Source organism: Heterodontus francisci, chromosome 22, assembly GCF_036365525.1.
Source record: "Heterodontus francisci isolate sHetFra1 chromosome 22, sHetFra1.hap1, whole genome shotgun sequence".
Lineage (NCBI taxonomy): Eukaryota > Metazoa > Chordata > Chondrichthyes > Heterodontiformes > Heterodontidae > Heterodontus > Heterodontus francisci.
Window position 1 is genome coordinate 40,622,017 of NC_090392.1, and position 21,967 is coordinate 40,643,983.

Below are 21,967 nucleotides of genomic sequence, written 5' to 3' on the forward strand. Positions count from 1 at the left end.
GGACAATTTTACAGAGGGTCCAAGAAGAAAGAGAGCTAGGGGTATTGGTACACAAATCTTTAAAGGTGGCAGGGCAGGTGAATAAAGCAGTGAATAAAGCAAATGGGATCCTGGGCTATATAAATGGAGGCATGCAGTACAAAAGTCAGGAAGTTGCACTCCAGCTATACAAAACTTTAGTTCGGCCCCAGCTGGAGTATTGTATCCAATTCTGGACACCACGCTGCAGGAAGGATTCAGAGGCTTTGGAGAGGGTACAGATGAGATTTACTAGAATGATTCCAGGGATGAGGGATTACAGTGACTTGGATAGACTGGAGAAGCTGAGGTTGTTTTCCAAAGAGCAGAGAAGGCTAAGAGGAGGATAAAGCCATTTAAAATCATGAAGGTTTTATTTATTTTAATTTAGAGATACAGCACTGAAACAGGCCCTTCAGCCCACCGAGTCTGCGCCGCCCAACAATCACCCATTTATACTAACCCTACAGTAATCCCATATTCCCTACCATCTACCTACACTAGGGGCAATTTACAACAGCCAATTTACCTATAACCTGCAAGTCTTTGGGAGGAAACCAGAGCACCCGGCGAAAACCCACGCAGACACAGGGAGAACTTGTAAACTCCGCACAGGCAGTACCCAGAATCGAACCCGGGTCCCTGGAGCTGTGAGGCTGCAGTGCTAACCACTGCGCCACTGTGCCACCCATTAAGGGTTTAGATAGAATAAATAAAGAGAAGCTGTTTCCAATGGCTGATGGGTTGATAATGAGAGGGCACAGATAATTGGCAAAAGGACCAGAGGTAACACCAGGAAAAATGTCTTTACACTACAAGTGGTTAGCATTTGGAATGCACTGCCTGATAGGGTGATGGAAACAGATTAAATAATAACCTTCAAAATGGAATTGCATAAATATTTGAAGGAGCCAAACTGCAAGGATATGTGAAAAGAGTGCAGAGTGGGACAAACTAGATGGCTCTTCGAATGACATCCTGCTGTGCTGTACTGCTCTGTGATCCTATACATGTTCATGGAACCATAGACAATATGGCAAACAGTGAATTCTCACCCCACCCCTCTGCTCAGGAACTGGTTCGTTGTTCAGAAGGCAATAATATGTTGATTGTAAATCCTTATTTGTTGTTTGACAATGACTGTTATTTTCATTTCCAAATTGCCTCCTGTAAGGAGCCTTCGTGCTGGAAAAGGTCAGTTCTCAGTCGAGGATGGTGCAAATTTATTTGATATGCTGACTTAGCGATCTGTTTCTATCTGTACTGATGTTGATGTGAACACACTGGTACCTGCCTCAGCTCCTCCTCAGGTGTGTCTCTATGAGGCTCTGTGCTGTGTGAACACCAATTTCTAGGCCATTCTTTGTACTTTGGTCATGTTTTTCTAGAATGATGACCCAGCAGAACCATCTGTTTGCAGAATGTTCTGAAGATTCACATCATGTTTCACAGCTTCACTTTCTTCTGAGCTGCTCTGGCTGTTCCAGTGAAATAACGAGATGTGTTTGAGTTCCTGTGTATAAATATATTGCTTCCCAATCTCACCACAGTTCCAAACAGTATCCGGATCATGGAATGGCACAGGATTGGGGCGCTCCAGCTGCTTATTGGGAAACTCCATTTCACCAGATTGGTCAGATTCTGTGCTGAAACCATACAGTCTGGATCTCCTGGTGTCCGCCCTCCACAACCCCTTGATCACTGCACTGCTTGGCTTCCTACCTCCTTCTTCCTTGAGGTGAGGTGATCCTGTCCCTTCTCTGTCTCCTGAATCGAAAGCTTGTTCACACACTGTTCCCAAGCCTTGCACCTCGGTTCTCACAGAGTTGGCCTTCACACTGAGATCGCCAGACAGATCCGATCCTGGGCTCTTCCTGCTTGGCGACCCTGTCTTTTGCTTCGGAGACTCCAAGTCCCGGGATGCTCCATATAAACATAACTTAGTAATAGTTTTCCTCAGTTTTTGAACTGCTTTTCCAGCTGGGAGCTTCCTGTCTTGCAGTTTGTTAGAAACTCCCCCAATGGATTTATCAGGACTAAAAGAAAACTGGCGAGCAGGTCCGATCTTCTGCACCGGGGTCTTAGAAACATGAGAATATAAAGAGGTCAGGGCATTCGCCATTGTTGTGAGCACCTCAATTTGCCGGAACCGACCTGCAAAGGAGATAAAAAGTGTAAGACCAACAGACATCCTCTGTCTAGCTCTGTGGCACAACTTCCATTTAAATACTGCCTTTAACAGAGTAAAGAATCCCAAGACACTTCACAGGAGCGATTTTCAGACAACATTTTACACTGAACAACATAGGGAGATATTGGGATAGGTGACCAAACACCTGATCAAAAAGGAAGGGGGAAGGAGAGACAGAGAGGCGGAGAGGTGTAGGGAGGGAATTCCTGGGCTATAGGACTAGACAGCTGAAAGCACAGCCGTAAATGGTGAGGCCAGAATGAGAGGAACACAGATCCCAGAGGATACCAGAGGAATGGTTGTCGACAGGAGAGTTAGAGCACTGGGACATTGGGACATAGGAGCAGGAGTAGGCTATTTAGCACTTTCAGCCTGTTCCACTATACAATATCATGACTGATCTACAACCTAACTCCATATACCCACCTTTGCCCCATATTCCTGAATACCTTTGCATAACAAAAATCTATGAATCTCAGATTTAAAATTAATGATTGATCTGGCAGCAATTGCCATTTGTGGAAAAGAGTTCCAAATTTCTATCACCCTTTGTGTATAGAAGTGTTTCCTAATTTCACTCCTGAAAGGTCTGACTCTAATTTTTAGGCTCTATGACCCCTAGTCCTGGACTTACCAGCCAGCAGAAATAGTTTCTCTCTATCTATCTTATCTGTTCCCCTTGATATCTTGAAAACTTTGATCAAATCAACCCCTAAACCTTCTAAATGCCAGGGAATACAACCCTAAGTATGTGTAATCTCACCCGGTAATTTAATGCTTTGAGTTGAGGTATCATTCTGGTAAATCAACACTGCACTCCCTCCAACCAAGGTGTGGTGCCCAGAACTGCTCACAGTGCTCCAGGTATGGTCTAACCAGGGCTTTGTATAACTGAGCCATGACTTCTACCCCCTTGTGATATAAAGGCCAGCATTCCATTCGTGTTTTTGATTATTTTCTGTACCTGTTGTGACAGAAATCCCACATGCTAAATGGAAAATATTAATTCCGTCATATGGAACTTTGCCTGAGACTTTTACTGAAATTGTTCCAAATAACTTTTTGAAAAACAGAACTGAGCAGCCAAGATGGCCATGAATTAGCATGTGAAAAAACTAAAGAATCAGCTGGGACACAGAGGTGATTACCCAGTCTAGCCAGAACAATGGGGATGCTCTCTGATTAAATCACCGAGAATGGTCTTGTCAATGTTGATTGTCAAAACCAATCAACACCCATTGACTTTGAAACAGTCAACCACCCCCCTACCAAGTATGTTTGCACAGCTTGAGAGGAGAACTTTGAATTTCAAAAAAACCCTTCTAGAAACTTCTGTTTCAACACAAACAGGTGGTCACATCACATGACTGCCCATGTGATTTGTGCCTCAGAAAGCAGACAGTAACTGAACTCCAGGGAAGGAACATCTCTCTCCCTGTCCAGCAAACTCCCAGGGAAGCCTTGGCTACAGCTAAACCTTGAATCTACAGATCCTCACAGTCAGCAACAAAGAGGATGAATGAAGCCTCTCTTCAGCCTTCCGGAACCAGAGAAGCAAGCCCGAATTGTGCACGTGGCCCAGAAAGGACTTCAAGACCTTAATTTCAACTAAAGACACAGAGACTCAGTATTTAAATTCCATTTTTATTACAGACTCTACTCCTACCTCCCAACTCTGTTTTTTCCCCTCTGTAATCTATTTGTATGTGTGTGTATGCCTCTCGTATGAATGTGAACATGGATGTGTCCCATACTTTAGTGATTTTAACCGCTTTAGAGTGATCAGGTTAATAAAATTACATCTTTCTTGTTTAAACTCAAGAAAACCTGTCTGATTGGTTCATTCACAATTATAATTAGAGGAGCAGGAGCAAGTGCTCATTGAGTTAGGAATATAAGAACATAGGAGCAGGAGTAATCCATTCAGCCCATCGAGCCTGCCCCGCCATTCAATACGATCATGGCTGATCATCCACTTCAATGCCTTTTTTCCATGCTATCCTCATATCCCCTTATGTCATCTGTATTTAGAAATCTGTCAATCTCTACTTTAAGCATACTCAATGACTGAGCTTCCACAGCACTCTGGGGTAGACAATTCCAAAGATTCACAACCCTCTGAGTAAAGAAATGTCTCCTCATCTCTGTCCTAAGTGGCTTCCCCTTATTTTGATATTGTGTCCCCTGGTTCTAGACTCCCCAACCAGGGGAAACATCTTAGCTGCATCTACCCTGTCTATCCCTTTAAGTATTTTGTAGGTTTCAATGAGATCACCTCTCATTCTTCGAAACTCTAGAGAATTCAGGCCCAGTTTCCCCAATCACTCTTCATAGGACAGTCCCGCCATCCCGGGAACAAGTCTGGTGAACCTCGTTGCACTCCCTCTATGGCAATAATATCCTTCCTAAGGTAAAGGGACCAAAACTGCACACAGTACTCCAAGTGCGGTCTAACCAAGGTTCTATACAATTGAAGCAAGACTTCACTACTCCTGTACTCAAATCCTCTTGCGATAAAGGCTAACATACCCTTAGCCTTCTTAATTGCTAGCTGCACCTGCATGTTAGCTTTCAGTGACTTGTTGACAAGGACACCCAGCTCCCTTTGTACATCTGCACTTTCTAATCTCTTACCATTTAAGAAATATTCTGCACATCTATTCCTCCTACCAAAGTGGAAAACCTCACATTTTCCACATTATATTCCACCTGCCATGTTCTTGCCCACTCACTAAGTCTGTCCAAATCCCCTTGAAGCTGCTTTGCATCTGCCTCACAACACATATTCTCACCTAGTTTTGTGTCATCCGCGAACTTGGAAATACTACACTTGGTCCTCACATCCAAATCATTGATAGATATTGTGAATAGCTGAGGCCCAAACACTGATCCCTGCGGTACCCCACTAACGCGAGAATGACCACTTATTCCTACTCTCTGCTTTCTGCCTGTTAATCAATCCTTAATCCATGCCAGTATATTATCTCCTATTCTATGTGCTTTAAGTTTGCTAACCAACCTCCTGTGGGGGACTTCATTAAAAGCCTTCTGAAAATCCAAGTATACCACGTCCACCGACTCCCCTTTATCAATTCAGTTCATAAGATATTGAAAAAACTCCAACAGGTTCGTCAAACATGATTTCCGATTCATGAATCCATGTTGACTATGCCCAATCAGATCATTATTATCCAAGGGTCCATTTATCACATCCTTTAGAATAGATTCCAGCATTTTCCCAATGACTGATGTAATTCTCTGTTTTCTCGCTCCCTCCCTTCTTAAATAGTGGGGTGACATTTGCTACCTTCCAATCTGCAGAAACTGCTCCAGAATCTGTAGAATTTTGGAAGATGATCACCAATGCATCCACTATCTCCATAGCTACCACTTTCAACACTCTGGAATGTAGAGTATCAGGTCCCGGGGACTTATCAACCTTCAGCCCCATTAATTTCTCCAATACAACTTTTTTACTAATACTAATTTCCTTCAATTCCTCATTCTCCCTAATCCCTTGGATCTCTAATTGTGGGAGATTTCTTGTACCTTCCGCAGTGAAAACAGACACAAAGTAATCATTTAGCTTCTCTGCCATTTCTCTATTTCCCTTTATAAATTCTCCTGACTCTGCCTGTAATGGACCCACATTTGTCTTAGCCAAACATTTCCTTTTTACGTACCTGTAGAAGCTTTTACAGTCCATTTTTATATTTTTTGCTAGCTTACATTCATATTCTATTCTCCCTTTCTTTATCAGTATCTTCATCCTGCTTTGCTGTATTCTAAAATTCTCCCAATTCTCAGGTTTACTACCATTTCTGGCAACTTTATAGGCCTTTTCTTTTAATCTTATACAACCCTTAACTTTCTTTGTTATCCACGGTTGACTGCCTTTACTTTTGGGTTTTTGTGCCTTGAAGGAATGTATAGTTGCTGTAAACTATGTAATATTTCTTTGAAGACTATCCATTGCCTATGTACTGTCATACCTTTTAATGTATATTCCCGATCCATCTCAGCCAATTTGCCCCTCATACCTTCATAATTTCATTTGTTCAAATTTAACACCCTGGCTTCAGATTGAACTACCTCACTTTCAAACATAATTTAAATTCTATTATATTATGGACACTCATCCCTAAAGGTTCTTTTACAACAAGATATTAATTAGCCCTTTCTCATTACATAAAACTAGATCTAAAATAGCCTGTTCTCTAGTCTGTTCCTCAACAGACTGCTCTAGAAAACCATCCCTAACCCACTCCAGAAACTCGTCCTCCACAGTATTAGTGCTCATTAGGTTTACCCAGTCTATATGCAGATTGAAGTCACCCATGAATACTGTATTACCCATGCCATATGCTTCTCTAATCTCCTGAAAATTCCATACCCCACACTACCACTACTCTTTGGCCTATAAACAACTCCTACCAATGTTTTGTGCCCCTTGCTGTTTCTTAGCTCCACCCAAACAGTTTCCACATTTTGTTCTTCCGATCTGAGATCCTTCCTTACTAATATACTGATCCCATCCATTATTAGGGCAACACCACCTCCTTTTCCTTTTTGCCTGACCTTCCTAAATGTTGAATTTCCTTGAATATTCAGTTCCCAGTCTTGGTCACCAAGTAGCCACATTTCCGTTATGGCAATTAGATCATACCCATTTACCTCTATTTGGGCCTTTAATCATCTACCTTGTTGTGAATGCTGCGTGCATTCAGGTAGAGTGCCCTTAACCTTGTCTTCTTGACATTAGTCTGCATCCTAAGCCTAGATGATGTTCGCCTTTGTTTCGCCTAATGTCACTTGCTACTTTTCTACCTCCTGTTACCATGTGGCACAGGGAGTAATCCTGAGATTACTGCTTTGGAGGTCCTGCTTTTTAATTTCTTTCCGAATTCCCTAAAATCTGCTTTCCGGACCTCATCCTTCTTCCTATCTAAGTCGTTGGTACCAATGTGGACCATGACCTCTGGCTGTTCATCCTCCCCCAGAAGGATGTCCTGCAGCCGCTCCATGACATCCTCAGCTCTGGCACCAGGGAGGCAACACACCATCCAGGAGTCACGTTTACTGCTGCGGAAACACCTGTCTGATCCCCTGACTATCGAATCCCCTATCACTATTGGGCTTCCACTCTTCTTCCTCCCCTCCTATGCAGCTGAACCACCCATGGTGCCACAGACTTTGCTTTGGCTGCACTCCCCCGAGGAACCATTGGTCTCACTGGTATCCAAAATGGAAAACCGATCAGCAAGCAAGATAGACTCAGAGGACTCCTGCACTGCTGCCCATTTCTCTTAGACTGCCAGGCGGTCACCCATTCCTTCTCTGCCTGCATGCTCCTAACCTGCGGTGTGACCACCTCCCTAAACGTGCTATCCATGTGATGGTCAGTTAAATCACTGTGTTAAAAGGATGAACCCTGTTGTGGTCAACCAGAGAAGGGGTGAAAGGGGAGCCTGAGACCCTTTCCTTACCTGGTCGTAACACTGTACATGACATTTTAATAGAACATTAATGGGAGAGTTAGAACACTGGAACTTTGATGGGACAGTTAGAGAATTAGAGGGATAGGCTTCAGTTGGAGACTCAAGGTTAGGCTTTGATGGGCCACAGAGCCTTTTTCATTCTGCTTATATTCTTGGAACTGGATTGTCACTTACTTGCCAGTGTGTAACTGGGATTTTCCTCCCCCAGTCTCTTCGCCTGAGCTTCTAAAAAGACCCTGAAGTTAATTCCATTCGCATGAGACGCATAGCTGAAAAAGCGGGATGGAATTTTCGCTGTAATATTGGGCTCTTCCATTCCAAAGCCAAGGTTATACAAAATCTCCTCAGGATCCTCTTTGTACATATCCAGTATTTCTGAGACACTAGGAACAAAGCATACTCCGATTGAGTAAATACACTATTAGCAACACCTTCATTTCACATCCACCAGATGTGGAGATTGGTTGCTGCCAGTCTCACACAATTTCATTTCATGTTCATGTAGCTAACCATGAACAGACCACCCCCAGTGACCAGAGATACTCCACAGTCAAAAATGAAATTTGCGATTCTTGACTTTGAACCAAATGCTGACGCACTTTCTGCCATATTGTCACTGATACTGTGCATCCGCGCACAATTTTGTGAAGAGGGAAGCAGACAAATCAATACATAGCAGAGAATAATCCAGCCACATTAGTACAGTATTAGCTGTGTAGCCTCACATCCCATCCCATAATACAGACAGTTCTGGAACTTACTGTCCATGCAATATCTTTTACTTCAATGTTGCTCGTGGACAGGAGAGTTCTTAAAGATCCCCAGTAGAGACATGACTTAGTAATAAACCTTCTTAATGTTTCCCACTTTAGTATTGCTGAAAACAAAGACATATTGTCGAAGCTCTTCGTCTTGCACTCATCAGGACAATTCGCAAGAATACCAATGTAAGGGAAAGTAACAAATTTATACTCTATGAGAAGAGAGTGCTGATTGGTTGGCAAGTGGACTCTGATCGGTAGAAGCATTGACATGGAGAATGCACCAATTTATGGTGACTGACAGTTAACTGCCAACCTTTGTTTGAAATTTAAACCAGGCTGCTTGACTCTGATTGGTCAAGGCATTGCCCTGAGGAATGAACCAGCGAATGGCTGTCACTTATTTTGTTTAGCTGAAATAGGCGCAATGTGTGTTCATGTTCTTTCTGTCTGCAAAGAACAGGGCCCTGTGTATTAATATATGTCGCTTCCAGTACGCACAAATGTTGCCACTGCATAGTAGCAGCGTGAAACAGCTAGCTTCACCTGTTGCTCAAGGTTTCAGGATAAATTACCCTTCCAGGGTAATATGAGGTTGTCTGGGCACTTTTCAGAGCCAAAAATGACGGTCATCGCCCCGTTCATAAATTTGTGCGATATCGAGCGAGAAATGATCTGATCAGGGTAGCCATTATCATGCAGGATGCCATTGATTCGCCCTATTTCAGCATCAAGCTTGCATGGTGAGCATCCTGTGCTCAAGCACACCCTTGAAATGGACAGTCAGATGAGCACCCTTTCCTTGACGTACTAGTTCAGAAATCTGTTAAGGGATTCCCTACCACGGTCTACCTTCACTGGTCAATACACGTGTGGTGTTCGCCACTAACCGGATGCTGCTGTCAAGCCAAAAAGGCGTCCTGCCTATCACACAAATGAGTAATGCGATATATGGATTTCAATGCCAGTGTGATGCTGGGTATACAGGCCATAAGTCCCAAAGACTGGTGGATTGTATCAAATAACATGTCCCTTCCGCTGTTCAAAACGGGCAAAGTGCAGGCTGTACCCAACCAGCCCGTGCTTACAAAACTCAAAACACAGTGTGTAACATTAGATTTAATTCCGCGATTGGATAACATTTGTTAAATAATTCTCAGTGTGTAAGAATTACGCTGACAACCAATTTAAGATCATCAGTCAGGCTCACAGTGTGGCATATGTATATGTAGAATCATAGATAGTGGCCCTTGGCCCATCGTGTCTGTGCTAGGCAGAAAATGATCCATCCATTCTAATCCTAGCTTCCGGCATTTAGTCCGTAGCCCTGCAGATTACGGCACTTGAGGTGCATATCCAGACTCCTTTTGAATGAACTGAGGGTTTCTGCCTCAACTACCTTTTCAGGCAGTGAGTTCCAGACCATCACCACCTTCTGGGTGAAAAAGTTTTTCCTCATAACCTCTCTAACTTTTCTACCAATCACTTTAAATCTATGCCCCCTCATCACTGACCTCTCTACTAAGGTGAATAGACCCTTCACCTCCACTCTATCCAGACGCCTCAGATTTTGTACACTTCAATCAGATCTCGCTGTTCCAAGGAGAACAATGCCAGCCTATCCAATCTTTCCTCAGAGCTGCATTTTTCCAGTTCTGGCAAATTCCTTGTAAATCTCCTCTGTACCCTCTCTAGTGCAATTACATCCAAGCTGTAATGAGGTGACCAGAACTGTACACAGTACTCACAGCAGCAGAGCACATCAGGAGAGAGGAGTTTTGGTAGGGTATATTAATAGTGGTAAGGTAGATGAGTTTTGTTAAGAGCACAACTCCACATCTCCAACAGCACAGCATACAATCGAAAAGAAAAATCAAAGTGTGGTGTCACAGGTAAATGTACTGGAAGCTACATATATTAATACATAGGGCCCTGTTCTTTGCAGACAGAAAGAACATGTATACGCATTGCGCCTGTTTCAGCTAAACAAAATAAATGACAGCCGTTCGCTGGTTCATTTCTCAGGGCAATGCCTTGACCAATCAGAGTCAAGCAGCCTGGTTTAAAATTCAAACAAAGCTCGGCAGTTAACTGTCAGTCACCATAAACTGGTGCATTCTCCATGACAATGCCTCTACCAAACAGAGTCCATTTGCCAACCAATCAGCACTCTCTTCTCATACAGTATGAATTTGTTGCTTTCCCTTACATTGGTATTCTTGCGTGTTGTTCTGATGAGTGCAAGATGAAAACCTTCAACAACATGTCTCTATTTTCAGCAACATTCAAGTTCTGTACTACCAAACGACTGTTTCCTACTTTGTAGTATTGTAATACTTAGGGCACAATTTTAACTTAAATATGGGTGGGTTTGGGTAAAGTCAGAAAAATATGTTTCCCGAGATAAACCCATCTCCAACTCATTCATTTCCAGCTTTTACTGAGACCAGAAGTTGGGTGGGTGGCAACCCAATTCAAAGAGACGGGTTGCAACTTTAAATATGACAATGAGGATGCAAGCATTATTGCTATGCAGCATTTGAAATTTAACAACTGTCAGCTGTGTTTCCTGAGGCATGGGCCGAACTCAAGGCGAAGACTTGGTGGATTCGGGTGATTAAGTGCCGTTACACTTACTCCCTTCATCCAGGAGCCGGCCTGAGGAGCCTCCAATTTCGGGGTCCCTCCCAACGACCTTCCCCACCAGGCCCCAGTCCTCCCCTGAGGACTCTGATCCTCCAACCATCAGTCCTCCAACCTCCCCCGCCCGGGATTGGAAGCCCACCTGATCAGGGGAATCCCAAATTGCGGGTTCCCCACAGCTTCTTGACAGGCCTGCAGGTCAAGTGAGTACAATTTCTGCCCTTGGACTCCATTAATACTAGCCACCTCACAAGGCTTTGAAAATAAACCACCATCAGCCACTTCATAGCCTCAAGTCATTCAAGGCAGCATCATTTCCACATCAATTAACGCTTACCTGTGAGCAAACAGAGATTACTCAGTGTGTGAAGGAGAACTTCCTGAGCTCCGTCCAAAATTTAAGATTCTATTTAAGACCTGTGACCTGGTCATTTTCTCACAAATTAATGTCAAGAATTATTACAGATAAACAGAGCCATAGAGTCATTACGGCACAGAAGGAGGCCATTTGGCCCATCAAGTCCATGCCAGCTCTCTTTAGAGCAAATCCAGTCACTCCCATTCCCCCACTCCTATTGCCCTAGCCCCGCAAATTTATTACCTTCAATTTCCTTCTGAAATCATTATCTCCCTCGCAGGTAGTGAGTTCCAGGTCATTACCACACGCTATGTAAAAAATTCATTCCTCATATTGCCCCTGCACCTTTTTCCCAAATCTTTGGGCTGAATTTTAACAGCGGCCGTGTGCCGCACTCCGCGGTGACGCACTGTGACGTCGGCGCCCTTCCGACACGGATATTACCCGAGGGGGCGGCCGCTGTGGGCCCGGCAACAGCATCCGGTGCCACTGCGCCGGCACCATTTTTAAAGGGCTTCAAGCGCTTCAGGATATATTTAAATATTTAAAGGTGCCAGTGTGATTAAAAAAATTAATAAACATTTAATTTAACGTTGCATCCCCTCTCCCATCCCTCCACTGAGTCCTTAACACATAAATAGACCTATCCCTCCAAAAATACACTCTTTGAAATTCCTAACGTTCCCCCCCCCGACCGAACTTCAGTATCTTTGACCCTCAACCCCTTTCCACCATCCCCACAACCAATAGGTATAGTTTCCCCACTCCCCCCCACCCCCCCACCCCGACTTCTGCCTTAATAATTTTATTCCTACCCCCTCTCCCCCAGCGTCTCGCCTCAGAACTCCAATGGAGTTTCGAAGGTGTGTGAGTTGCTGCCGGTTGATTGTAAAATCGGCATGGGACTGCCACTGTCGGCAGGTAAGTTCATCTGCATTTTAATTATCCTCATTGTAATATTTTAATGAAGGCCCCGCTGTTTGGCGGCGGTGGTGGGGGGCACATCAATGCCTCGCTGCCACCGCTAATATCTGGCAGGGCCTCCTCGGCGTTGTGGGTCATGGCAGGTCGATGCCGCGAGCATTTTACAGGTCACCCTCGATGAGGTCGAAGGACTGGTAAAATTCAGACCATTATATCTGCATCCCCTAGTCCTTGTACCAACAGCTAATGGGAAAAGCTTTTCTTTGTCTACCTTATCTAAACCTATCAGAATCTTGTACACCCCTGTCAAATCTCCCATCAACCTCCTTTGGTCCAAGGAGAACAACCCCAGCTTTTCCAACCTAACCTTGTAGTTAAAATCCCTCATCCCTGGAACCATTCTGGTAAACCTCCTCTGCACCGTCTCAAGGACCTTCACATCCTTTCTAAAGTGTGGTGATCGGAATTGGGTGCAATACTCTAGTTGTGGTCTAACGAGAGCTTTATAAATGTTCAGCATAACTTCCCAGCTTTCGTACTCAATACTTCTATTTATGATGCCCAAGATCCCCATGCTTTGTTAATTACACTCTCAATATGACCTGTCACTTTCAAAGATATGTGCATATGAACCCCCAGGCCTCTCTGTCCTTTCACACTCTTTAGAACTGTGCCTTTAAGTCTATATTGCCTCTCCCTATTCCTTCTGTCAAAATGCATCACCTCACACTTCTCTGTAGTAAATTCCATCTGCCAGTTGTCTGCCCATTCTGCTAGTCTATCTATGTCCTGTTTTCTCTCCCGAAATCAATTTTTTATCCAAGTTTTTAAAAAATTTGTTTTCTAGGATGTGGGCATTGCTGGCAAGGCCAGCATTTATTGCCCATTCCTAACTGCCCTTGGTGGTGGTGAGCTACCTTCTTGAACTGCTGTAGTCCATCTGGTGTGGGTACACCCACAGTGCTGTTAGGAAAGGAGTTCCAGGATTTCGATCCAGTGACAGTGAAAGAACAGCAATATAGTTCCAAGTCAGGATGGTGTGTGGCACCATCTGCTGCCCTTGTCCTTTTAGGTGCAAGAGCTTTCAGATTTGGAAACTGCTGTCGAAGGAGGCATGGTGAGTTGCTGCAGTGCATGTTGTAGATGATGCACACTGCTGCCACTGTGCGTGGAGGTGGTGGAAGGAGTGAATGTCGAAGGTGGTGGATGGGGTGCCAATCAAACGGGCTGCTTTGTCCTGGATGGTGTCAAACTTCCTGAGTGTTGTTGGAGCTGCACTTATCCAGGCAAATGGAGAATATTTCATCACACTCCTGTTTTGAGCCTTGTAGACGGTGGACAGGTTTTGGGGAATCAGGAGGTGGATTACTCGCCACAGAATTCCCAGCCTCTGACCTGCTCTTGTAGCCACAGTATTTATATGGCTACTCCAGTTCAATTTCTGGTCAATGGTAACCCCCAAGATGTTGATAGTGGGGGATTCAGTGATGGTAATGCCATTGAGCATCAAGGGGGGATGGTTAGATTCTCTCTGGTTGGAGATCATCTTTGACTGGTACTTGTGTGACAGAAATGTTTCTTGCCACTTATCAGCCAAGCCTGGATATTGTCCAGGTCTTGTTGCATACGGACATGGACTGCTTCAGTATGTGAGGAGTAGTGAATGGTACTGAACATTGTGCAAACATCCCCACTTCTGGCCTTATGAGGGAGGGAAGGTCATGATGAAGCAGCTGAAGATGGGCCTAAGACACTACCCCGAGGAACTCCTGCAGCAATGTTTTGGGGCTAAGACAATTGTCCCCCAACAACTACAACCATCTTCCTTTGTGCTAGGTATGACTCCAACCAGTGGAGAGTTTTCCCCTGATTCCCATTGACTTCAATTTGGCTAGCGCTCCTTGATGCCATACTTGATCAATCATTCTCACTTTAGAGTCATAGAGAGATACAGCACCGAAACAGGCCCTTTGGTACATTGAGTCCGTGCTGACCATCAACCACCCATTTATACTAATCCTACATTAATCCCATTTTTCCCTCTCACACCCCCACCTTCCCTCAATACTCCTACTAACTACCTACACTAGGGGCAATTTTTTTACAATGGCCAATTTACCTATCAACCTGCAAGTCTTTGGCATGTGAGAGGAAACAGCGCAGTCACAGGGAGAACTTGCAAACTCCACACAGGCAGTACCCAGAACCGAACCCGGGTCACTGGAGCTGTGAGGCTGCGGTGCTAACCACTGCGCCTTCTGATCTGATCTTCCTATTCCAACTGCCTCAATTTTGTTAACCTGCCTTTTATGTTGTATTTTGTCAAATGCTTTCTTAAAATCCATACAGACAGCATCCATTGCATTCCCTTCATCAACCTTCTCTGTTACTTCATCAAAAATTTAATTAGAATCGTCCAACTCAATCTGTCTCTTACAAATCCACGCTGGCTCTCCTTAATTAACTCAAACCTCTCCAAGTGCCAGTTGATTTTTTCCCTGATTATTGTTTCTAAACCTTACCCAACAATGAACTGTAGTTACTAGCAACGTCCTTATACCCTTTCTTTTTCAAGTCATGTCCTAACACTATTTGTTCACCTCACAGTCACTTCCTTTCTAGTCTGAAAAGCCCAAATCCAAAGAGGGAGCAACACTGAAAAGAGATCTTGGCAAGAGTTCAGCCCCTCCTCCACCACTTGCCTGTGGTCTCAGCACTGTGCAGGGTACGGAGCCCCGTATTCCCCTACTCCAAACATGCACATAGATACTCAATTCAATCAATCCTGTAGGTTCATCATACTGACTTTAATCTGACTGCCAAACTGCTAAGTGGGAATTGCACCATCAGTGAGGGCAGAGGCCTTCACTAAAAAGTGGAGGCAAGAACAGGAGCATGATGCTACTTACCAACTGCATGGACACATTCCACCACCTAAGAGGGCAAAGTGAGAAAGAGCTTTGTCTTTGAAAATCTCTTACCAGGAAACACCAAAATAGGAGGTCACAGAGTAATGCTGGTCAAACTGGCTGCTTCAGAACAACTCTCTTCAACCACCAACCTCGAATGAAATGATACACCCTGTACTTCTGGAAATTCGCCTGAAAACACCATGTACTCCCGGGGATCTATTCATCATTCATGCCAACACTCTATAGCTACAGCTGTAAAGAGCCCTGGTTAGACCACACCTCAAGTACTGTGCACAGTTCTGTGCACCACATCTTAGGAAGAATAGATTGACCTTGGAGGATGCATTGTAGATTTACCAGAATGAAACCTGTACTCCAAGGGTTCAGTTACAAGGAGTTGGGTTGTATTCCCGGAAATTTAGAAGGTTAAAGGGTGATTTGATCGAAGTTTTCAAGGTATTAAATGGACAGATAGGGTAGATAAAGAGCAACTATTTCTGCTAGTTAGGGAGTCTAGGACTAGGGGGTAGAGTCTAAAAATTAGAGCCAGACCTTTCAAGAGTGAAATTGGAAACATTTCTTCATGCAAAGGGTGGCAGAAGTTTGGAACTATCTTGTGCAAATGATCATTGATCTGATGCCCACATTCCAATAATTGAATAAAAAAGTCCTTTCTTTTAGTTTTATACTATCTCTCACTTCTAATGTTGATCAATGTTGTTTAATTATACAAGTTGAGTTCTTGCCCTTTAAGGGTATGTACAGTCCTTATATTCTACTGAATACTTTTTTCAACACCTCCCACTGCACGTTCATCCATCAGTAGGCTCTGCCCAGTCTATTGTGGTCAATTTCTGCCTCAACTCTCTAAGCCGACCTAACCTGAATTTCAACTCTTGGTTCATGATTCATCATGGGCGGCACAGTGGCGCAGTGGTTAGCACCGCAGCCTCACAGCTCCAGGGACCCGGGTTCGATTCCGGGTACTGCCTGTGTGGAGTTTGCAAGTTCTCCCTGTGTCTGCGTGGGTTTTCTCCGGGTGCTCCGGTTTCCTCCCACAAGCCAAAGACTTGCAGGTTGGTAGGTAAATTGGCCATTATAAATTGTCACTAGTATAGGTAGGTGGTAGGGAAATACAGGGGCAGGTGGGGATGTTTGGTAGGAATATGGGATTAGTGTAGGATTAGTATAAATGGGTGGTTGATGGTCGGCACAGACTCGGTGGGCCGAAGGGCCTGTTTCAGTGCTGTATCTCTAATCTAATTTGTATCATTCTCCCTCTCAAACCGAATATGATCATTTTGTAGTCACTGGTAACTAGGTGTTCGCTTATCATTAGATTATTGATTATTTCAGGCTTGTTATGTTAAATGTAAGCTGATATGTAGATGATGAGTATTATTCTCTTACCTGGAAACCGTTCCAACTGTCCCTTCAGAGATACTAGTCGAGGACTTGCTCCAGCCCATCTGAAACATCTGCTGACCCTTAGTGACTTGGGAACTCCTGATTGGTGACAGATATGGCCAGTGTTAGCATGCAGGTAGGATCATGGTTTGTACACAGATAGGATCAGTATTAGCATGAAAATAGGGTTAGTGTTAGCACACAGATAGGGTCAGTGTTAGCAACACAGATAGGGTCAGTGTGAGCACACAGATAGGGTCAGTGTGAGCACACAGATAGGGTCAGTGTTAGCACACAGATAGGGAAAGTATTAGCACAGTTAGGGACAGTGTTAGCACACAGATAGGAACAGTGTTAGAACAGAGATAGGGTCAGTGTTAGCACACAGATAGGGAAAGTATTAGCACAGTTAGGGTCAGTGTTAGCACACAGATAGGGAAAGTGTTAGCAACACAGATAGGGTCAGTGTTAGCACACAGATAGGGACAGTGTTAGCACACAGATAGGAACAGTGTTAGAACAGAGATAGGGAAAGTGTTAGCACACAGATAGAGAAAGTGTTAGCACACAGATAGAGAAAGTGTTAGCACACAGATAGGGACAGTGTTAGTACACAGATAGAGAAGGTGTTAGCACACAGATAGGGACAGTGTTAGTACACAGATAGAGAAAGTGTTAGCACACAGATAGGGACAGTGTTAGTGCACAGATAGAGAAAGTGTTAGCACACAGATAGGGACAGTGTTAGTACACAGATAGAGAAAGTGTTAGCACACAGATAGGGACAGTGTTAGTACACAGATAGAGAAAGTGTTAGCACACAGATAGAGAAAGTGTTAGTACACAGATAGAGAAAGTGTTAGCACACAGATAGAGAAAGTGTTAGCACACAGATAGGGACAGTGTTAGTACACAGATAGAGAAAGTGTCAGCAACACAGATAGGGAAAGTATTAGCACAGTTAGGGACAGTGTTAGCACACAGATAGGAACAGTGTTAGAACAGAGATAGGGTCAGTGTTAGCACACAGATAGGGAAAGTGTTAGCAACACAGATAGGGTCAGTGTTAGCACACAGATAGGGAAAGTGTTAGCACACAGATAGGGACAGTGTTAGTACACAGATAGAGAAAGTGTTAGCACACAGATAGGGACAGTGTTAGTACACAGATAGAGAAAGTGTTAGTACACAGATAGAGAAAGTGTTAGCACACAGATAGGGACAGTGTTAGTACACAGATAGAGAAAGTGTTAGCACACAGATAGAGAAAGTGTTAGCACACAGATAGGGACAGTGTTAGTACACAGATAGAGAAAGTGTTAGCACACAGATAGGGACAGTGTTAGTACACAGATAGAGAAAGTGTTAGCACACAGATAGGGGCAGTGTTAGCACACAGATAGAGAAAGTGTTAGCACACAGATAGGGACAGTGTTAGTACACAGATAGAGAAAGTGTTAGCAACACAGATAGGGAAAGTATTAGCACAGTTAGGGACAGTGTTAGCACACAGATAGGAACAGTGTTAGAACAGAGATAGGATCAGTGTTAGCACACAGATAGGGAAAGTGTTAGCAACACAGATAGGGTCAGTGTTAGCACACAGATAGGGAAAGTATTAGCACACAGATAGGGAAAGTATTAGCACAGTTAGGGACAGTGTTAGCACACAGATAGGAACAGTGTTAGAACAGAGATAGGGAAAGTGTTAGCAACACAGATAGAGAAAGTGTTAGCACACAGATAGGGACAGTGTTAGTACACAGATAGAGAAAGTGTTAGCACACAGATAGGGACAGTGTTAGTACACAGATAGAGAAAGTGTTAGCACACAGATAGTGACAGTGTTAGTACACAGATAGAGAAAGTGTTAGCACACAGATAGAGAAAGTGTTAGTACACAGATAGAGAAAGTGTTAGCACACAGATAGGGACAGTGTTAGTACACAGATAGAGAAAGTGTTAGCATACAGATAGAGTAAGTGTTAGCACACAGATAGGGACAGTGTTAGTACACAGATAGAGAAAGTGTTAGCACACAGATAGAGAAAGTATTAGTACACAGATAGAGAAAGTGTTGGCACACAGATAGGGACAGTGTTAGTACACAGATAGAGAAAGTGTTAGCACACAGATAGAGAAAGTGTTAATACACAGATCGAGAAAGTGTTAGCACACAGATAGGGACAGTGTTAGTACACAGATAGAGAAAGTGTTAGCACACAGATAGGGACAGTGTTAGTACACAGATAGAGAAAGTGTTAGCACACAGATAGAGAAAGTGTTAGCACACAGATAGGGACAGTGTTAGTACACAGATAGAGAAAGTGTTAGCACACAGATAGAGAAAGTGTTAGTACACAGATAGAGAAAGTGTTAGCACACAGATAGGGGCAGTGTTAGCACACAGATAGGGGCAGTGTTAGCACACAGATAGAGAAAGTGTTAATACACAGATCGAGAAAGTGTTAGCACACAGATAGGGACAGTGTTAGTACACAGATAGGGACAGTGTTAGCACACAGATAGGGACAGTGTTAGTACACAGATAGGGACAGTATTAGTACACAGATAGAGAAAGTGTTAGCACACAGATAGAGAAAGTGTTAGCACACAGATAGGGACAGTATTAGTACACAGATAGAGAAAGTGTTAGCACACAGATAGGGACAGTGTTAGTACACAGATAGAGAAAGTGTTAGTACACAGATAGAGAAAGTGTTAGCACACAGATAGAGAAAGTGTTAGCACACAGATAGGGACAGTATTAGTACACAGATAGAGAAAGTGTTGGCACACAGATAGGGACAGTGTTAGTACACAGATAGAGAAAGTGTTAGCACACAGATAGGGGCAGTGTTAGCACACAGATAGAGAAAGTGTTAGCACACAGATAGGGACAGTGTTAGTACACAGATAGAGAAAGTGTTAGCACACAGATAGGGACAGTGTTAGTACACAGATAGAGAAAGTGTTAGCACACAGATAGAGAAAGTGTTAGTACACAGATAGAGAAAGTGTTAGCACACAGATAGAGAAAGTGTTAGCACACAGATAGGGGCAGTGTTAGCACACAGATAGAGAAAGTGTTAGCACACAGATAGGGAAAGTGTTAGTACACAGATAGAGAAAGTGTTAGCACACAGATAGAGAAAGTGTTAGCACACAGATAGGTCAGTGTTAGCGCACAGATAGAGAAACTGTTAGCACACAGATAGAGAAAGTGTTAGCACACAGATAGAGAAAGTGTTAGCACACAGATAGGGACAGTGTTAGCACACAGATAGGGACAGTGTTAGTACAGAAAATATGCGAAAACCTCTCATCGGAACCAGCCCCTGCCTCACAACCTCACTAAGCATCAACCCCTGCCTCACTTCACCCTCCTGACCCATCCCCTCACCTTTTTCTCCATGTCTCTTGTGGCCCTTAATGCCTTCCCCACTATACCCTTTCTCCCACCCTATTTAAGCTTCACTGTCCATCTTGCCCCAGTCCTCATGAGTATGACTTCATTCATGAGCAGGCGAATGTCACTGAGTGATGGGCCCCACAAACATCTCTAGGAAAGTGCCCATTACTGGTGAAGAAAGAAAGTTCTCCTGACCTTACAGCCCTGGTGTTCGAGTGTTCGAGACTTCTTAAATGGCTTGCACTGTCCTCAGTCCTATGAGTAAGGAGAGAAATGATTGGTTGAAATCCTGCATGTAAGTCCTGAGGTATATATCACATCATTACCACCCTGTATTAACTAAAGGAGTAACTCCCATTTCTACTACACCTTTCACAGTCACAGGAAGTCCCATAGTGTTTCACAGCAGTAAAGTACTTTTTTGCATTGTAATCATTGTTGTAATATAGGAAACTGAGCAACCAATTTGTGCATAACAAGCTCCCACAAACAGCAATGAGATAATGATCAGATAAAGTGCTTTGAGTGATTTGGTTGAAAAATAGATATTGGCCAGGACACCGTGGAGAACCCCCCACTCTTCTTCAAATAGTGCCAGGGGATAACTTACATCCGTCAGAGAGGGCCTTGTAAAAGACAGCACCTCTGACAACACTCCCTCAGTACTGCCCTTCTGGCAGTGCAGCGGTCCCTCAATACTGACCCTCCACCAATGCAGCACTCCCTCAGTACTGACCTTCTGACAGTGCAGCGCTCTCTCAGTACTGACCTTCTGACAGTGCAGTGTTCCCTCAGTACTGACCTTCCACCAGTGCAGCACTCCCTCAGTACTGAACTTCCAACAGTGCAGTGTTCCCTCAGTCCTGACCTTCCAACAGTGCAGTGTTCCCTCAGTACTGACCTTCCACCAGTGCAGCACTCCCTTAGTACTGAACTTCCAACAGTGCAGTGTTCCCTCAGTACTGACTCTCCACCAGTGCAGCACGCCCTCAGTACTGAACTTCCAACAGTGCAGTGTTCCCTCAGTCCTGACCTTCCAACAGTGCAGTGTTCCCTCAGTACTGACCTTCCACCAGTGCAGCGCTCCCTCAGTACTGACCTTCCAACAGTGCAGCACTCCCTCAGTACTGACCTTCCAACAGTGCAGCACTCCCTCAGTACTGACCCTCCACCAGTGCAGCACTCCCTCAGTACTGACCTTCCACCAGTGCAGTGTTCCCTCAGTACTGACCTTCCACCAGTGCAGCGCTCCCTCAGTACTGACCTTCCAACAGTGCAGCACTCCCTCAGTACTGACCCTCCACCAGTGCAGCACTCCCTCAGTACTGACCCTCCACCAGTGCAGCGTTCCCTCAGTACTGACCTTCCAACAGTGCAGCGCTCCCTCAGTACTGACACTCCACCAGTGCAGTGTTCCCTTAGTACTGACCTTCCACCAGTGCAGCGCGCCCTCACATCTGACCCTCCACCAGTGCAGCACTCCCTCAGTACTGACCCTCCACCAGTGCAGTGCTCCCTCAGTACTGACTCTCCACCAGTGCAGCACTCCCTCAGTACTGACCTTCCACCAGTGCAGCGCTCCATCAGTACTGACTTTCCAACAGTGCAGCGCTCCCTCAGTACTGACCTTCCACCAGTGCAGTGCTCCCTCAGTACTGACCCTCCACCAGTGCAGCAGTCCCTCAGTACTGACCTTCCACCAGTGCAGCACTCCCTCAGTACTGACCCTCCACCAGTGCAGTGCTCCCTCAGTACTGACCTTCCAACAGTGCAGTGTTCCCTCAGTACTGACCTTCCACCAGTGCAGCGCTCCCTCAGTACTGACCTTCCAACAGTGCAGCGT

General features: G+C 44.4%; 1 protein-coding gene across 2 annotated transcripts in view; it reads right to left on the reverse strand.

Moving 5' to 3' along the window:
- Nucleotides 1-373: 373 nt before the first annotated feature.
- Nucleotides 374-21,967, reverse strand: part of tespa1 (thymocyte expressed, positive selection associated 1) — an 86,338-nt gene continuing 64,744 nt past the window's right edge. The window contains exons 7-10 of one of the 2 annotated variants that reach the window (XM_068053743.1): nucleotides 20,320-20,379; nucleotides 16,716-16,811; nucleotides 7,882-8,090; nucleotides 374-2,172 (exon numbers count right to left, since the gene is read on the reverse strand). In XM_068053743.1, the coding sequence (XP_067909844.1) occupies nucleotides 1,403-2,172; nucleotides 7,882-8,090; nucleotides 16,716-16,811; nucleotides 20,320-20,379 (1,135 nt within the window). In that variant the 3' untranslated portion in view covers nucleotides 374-1,402. The remainder of the gene's footprint in view (nucleotides 2,173-7,881; nucleotides 8,091-16,715; nucleotides 16,812-20,319; nucleotides 20,380-21,967) is intronic. The other variant, XM_068053744.1, reaches the window with a different exon arrangement.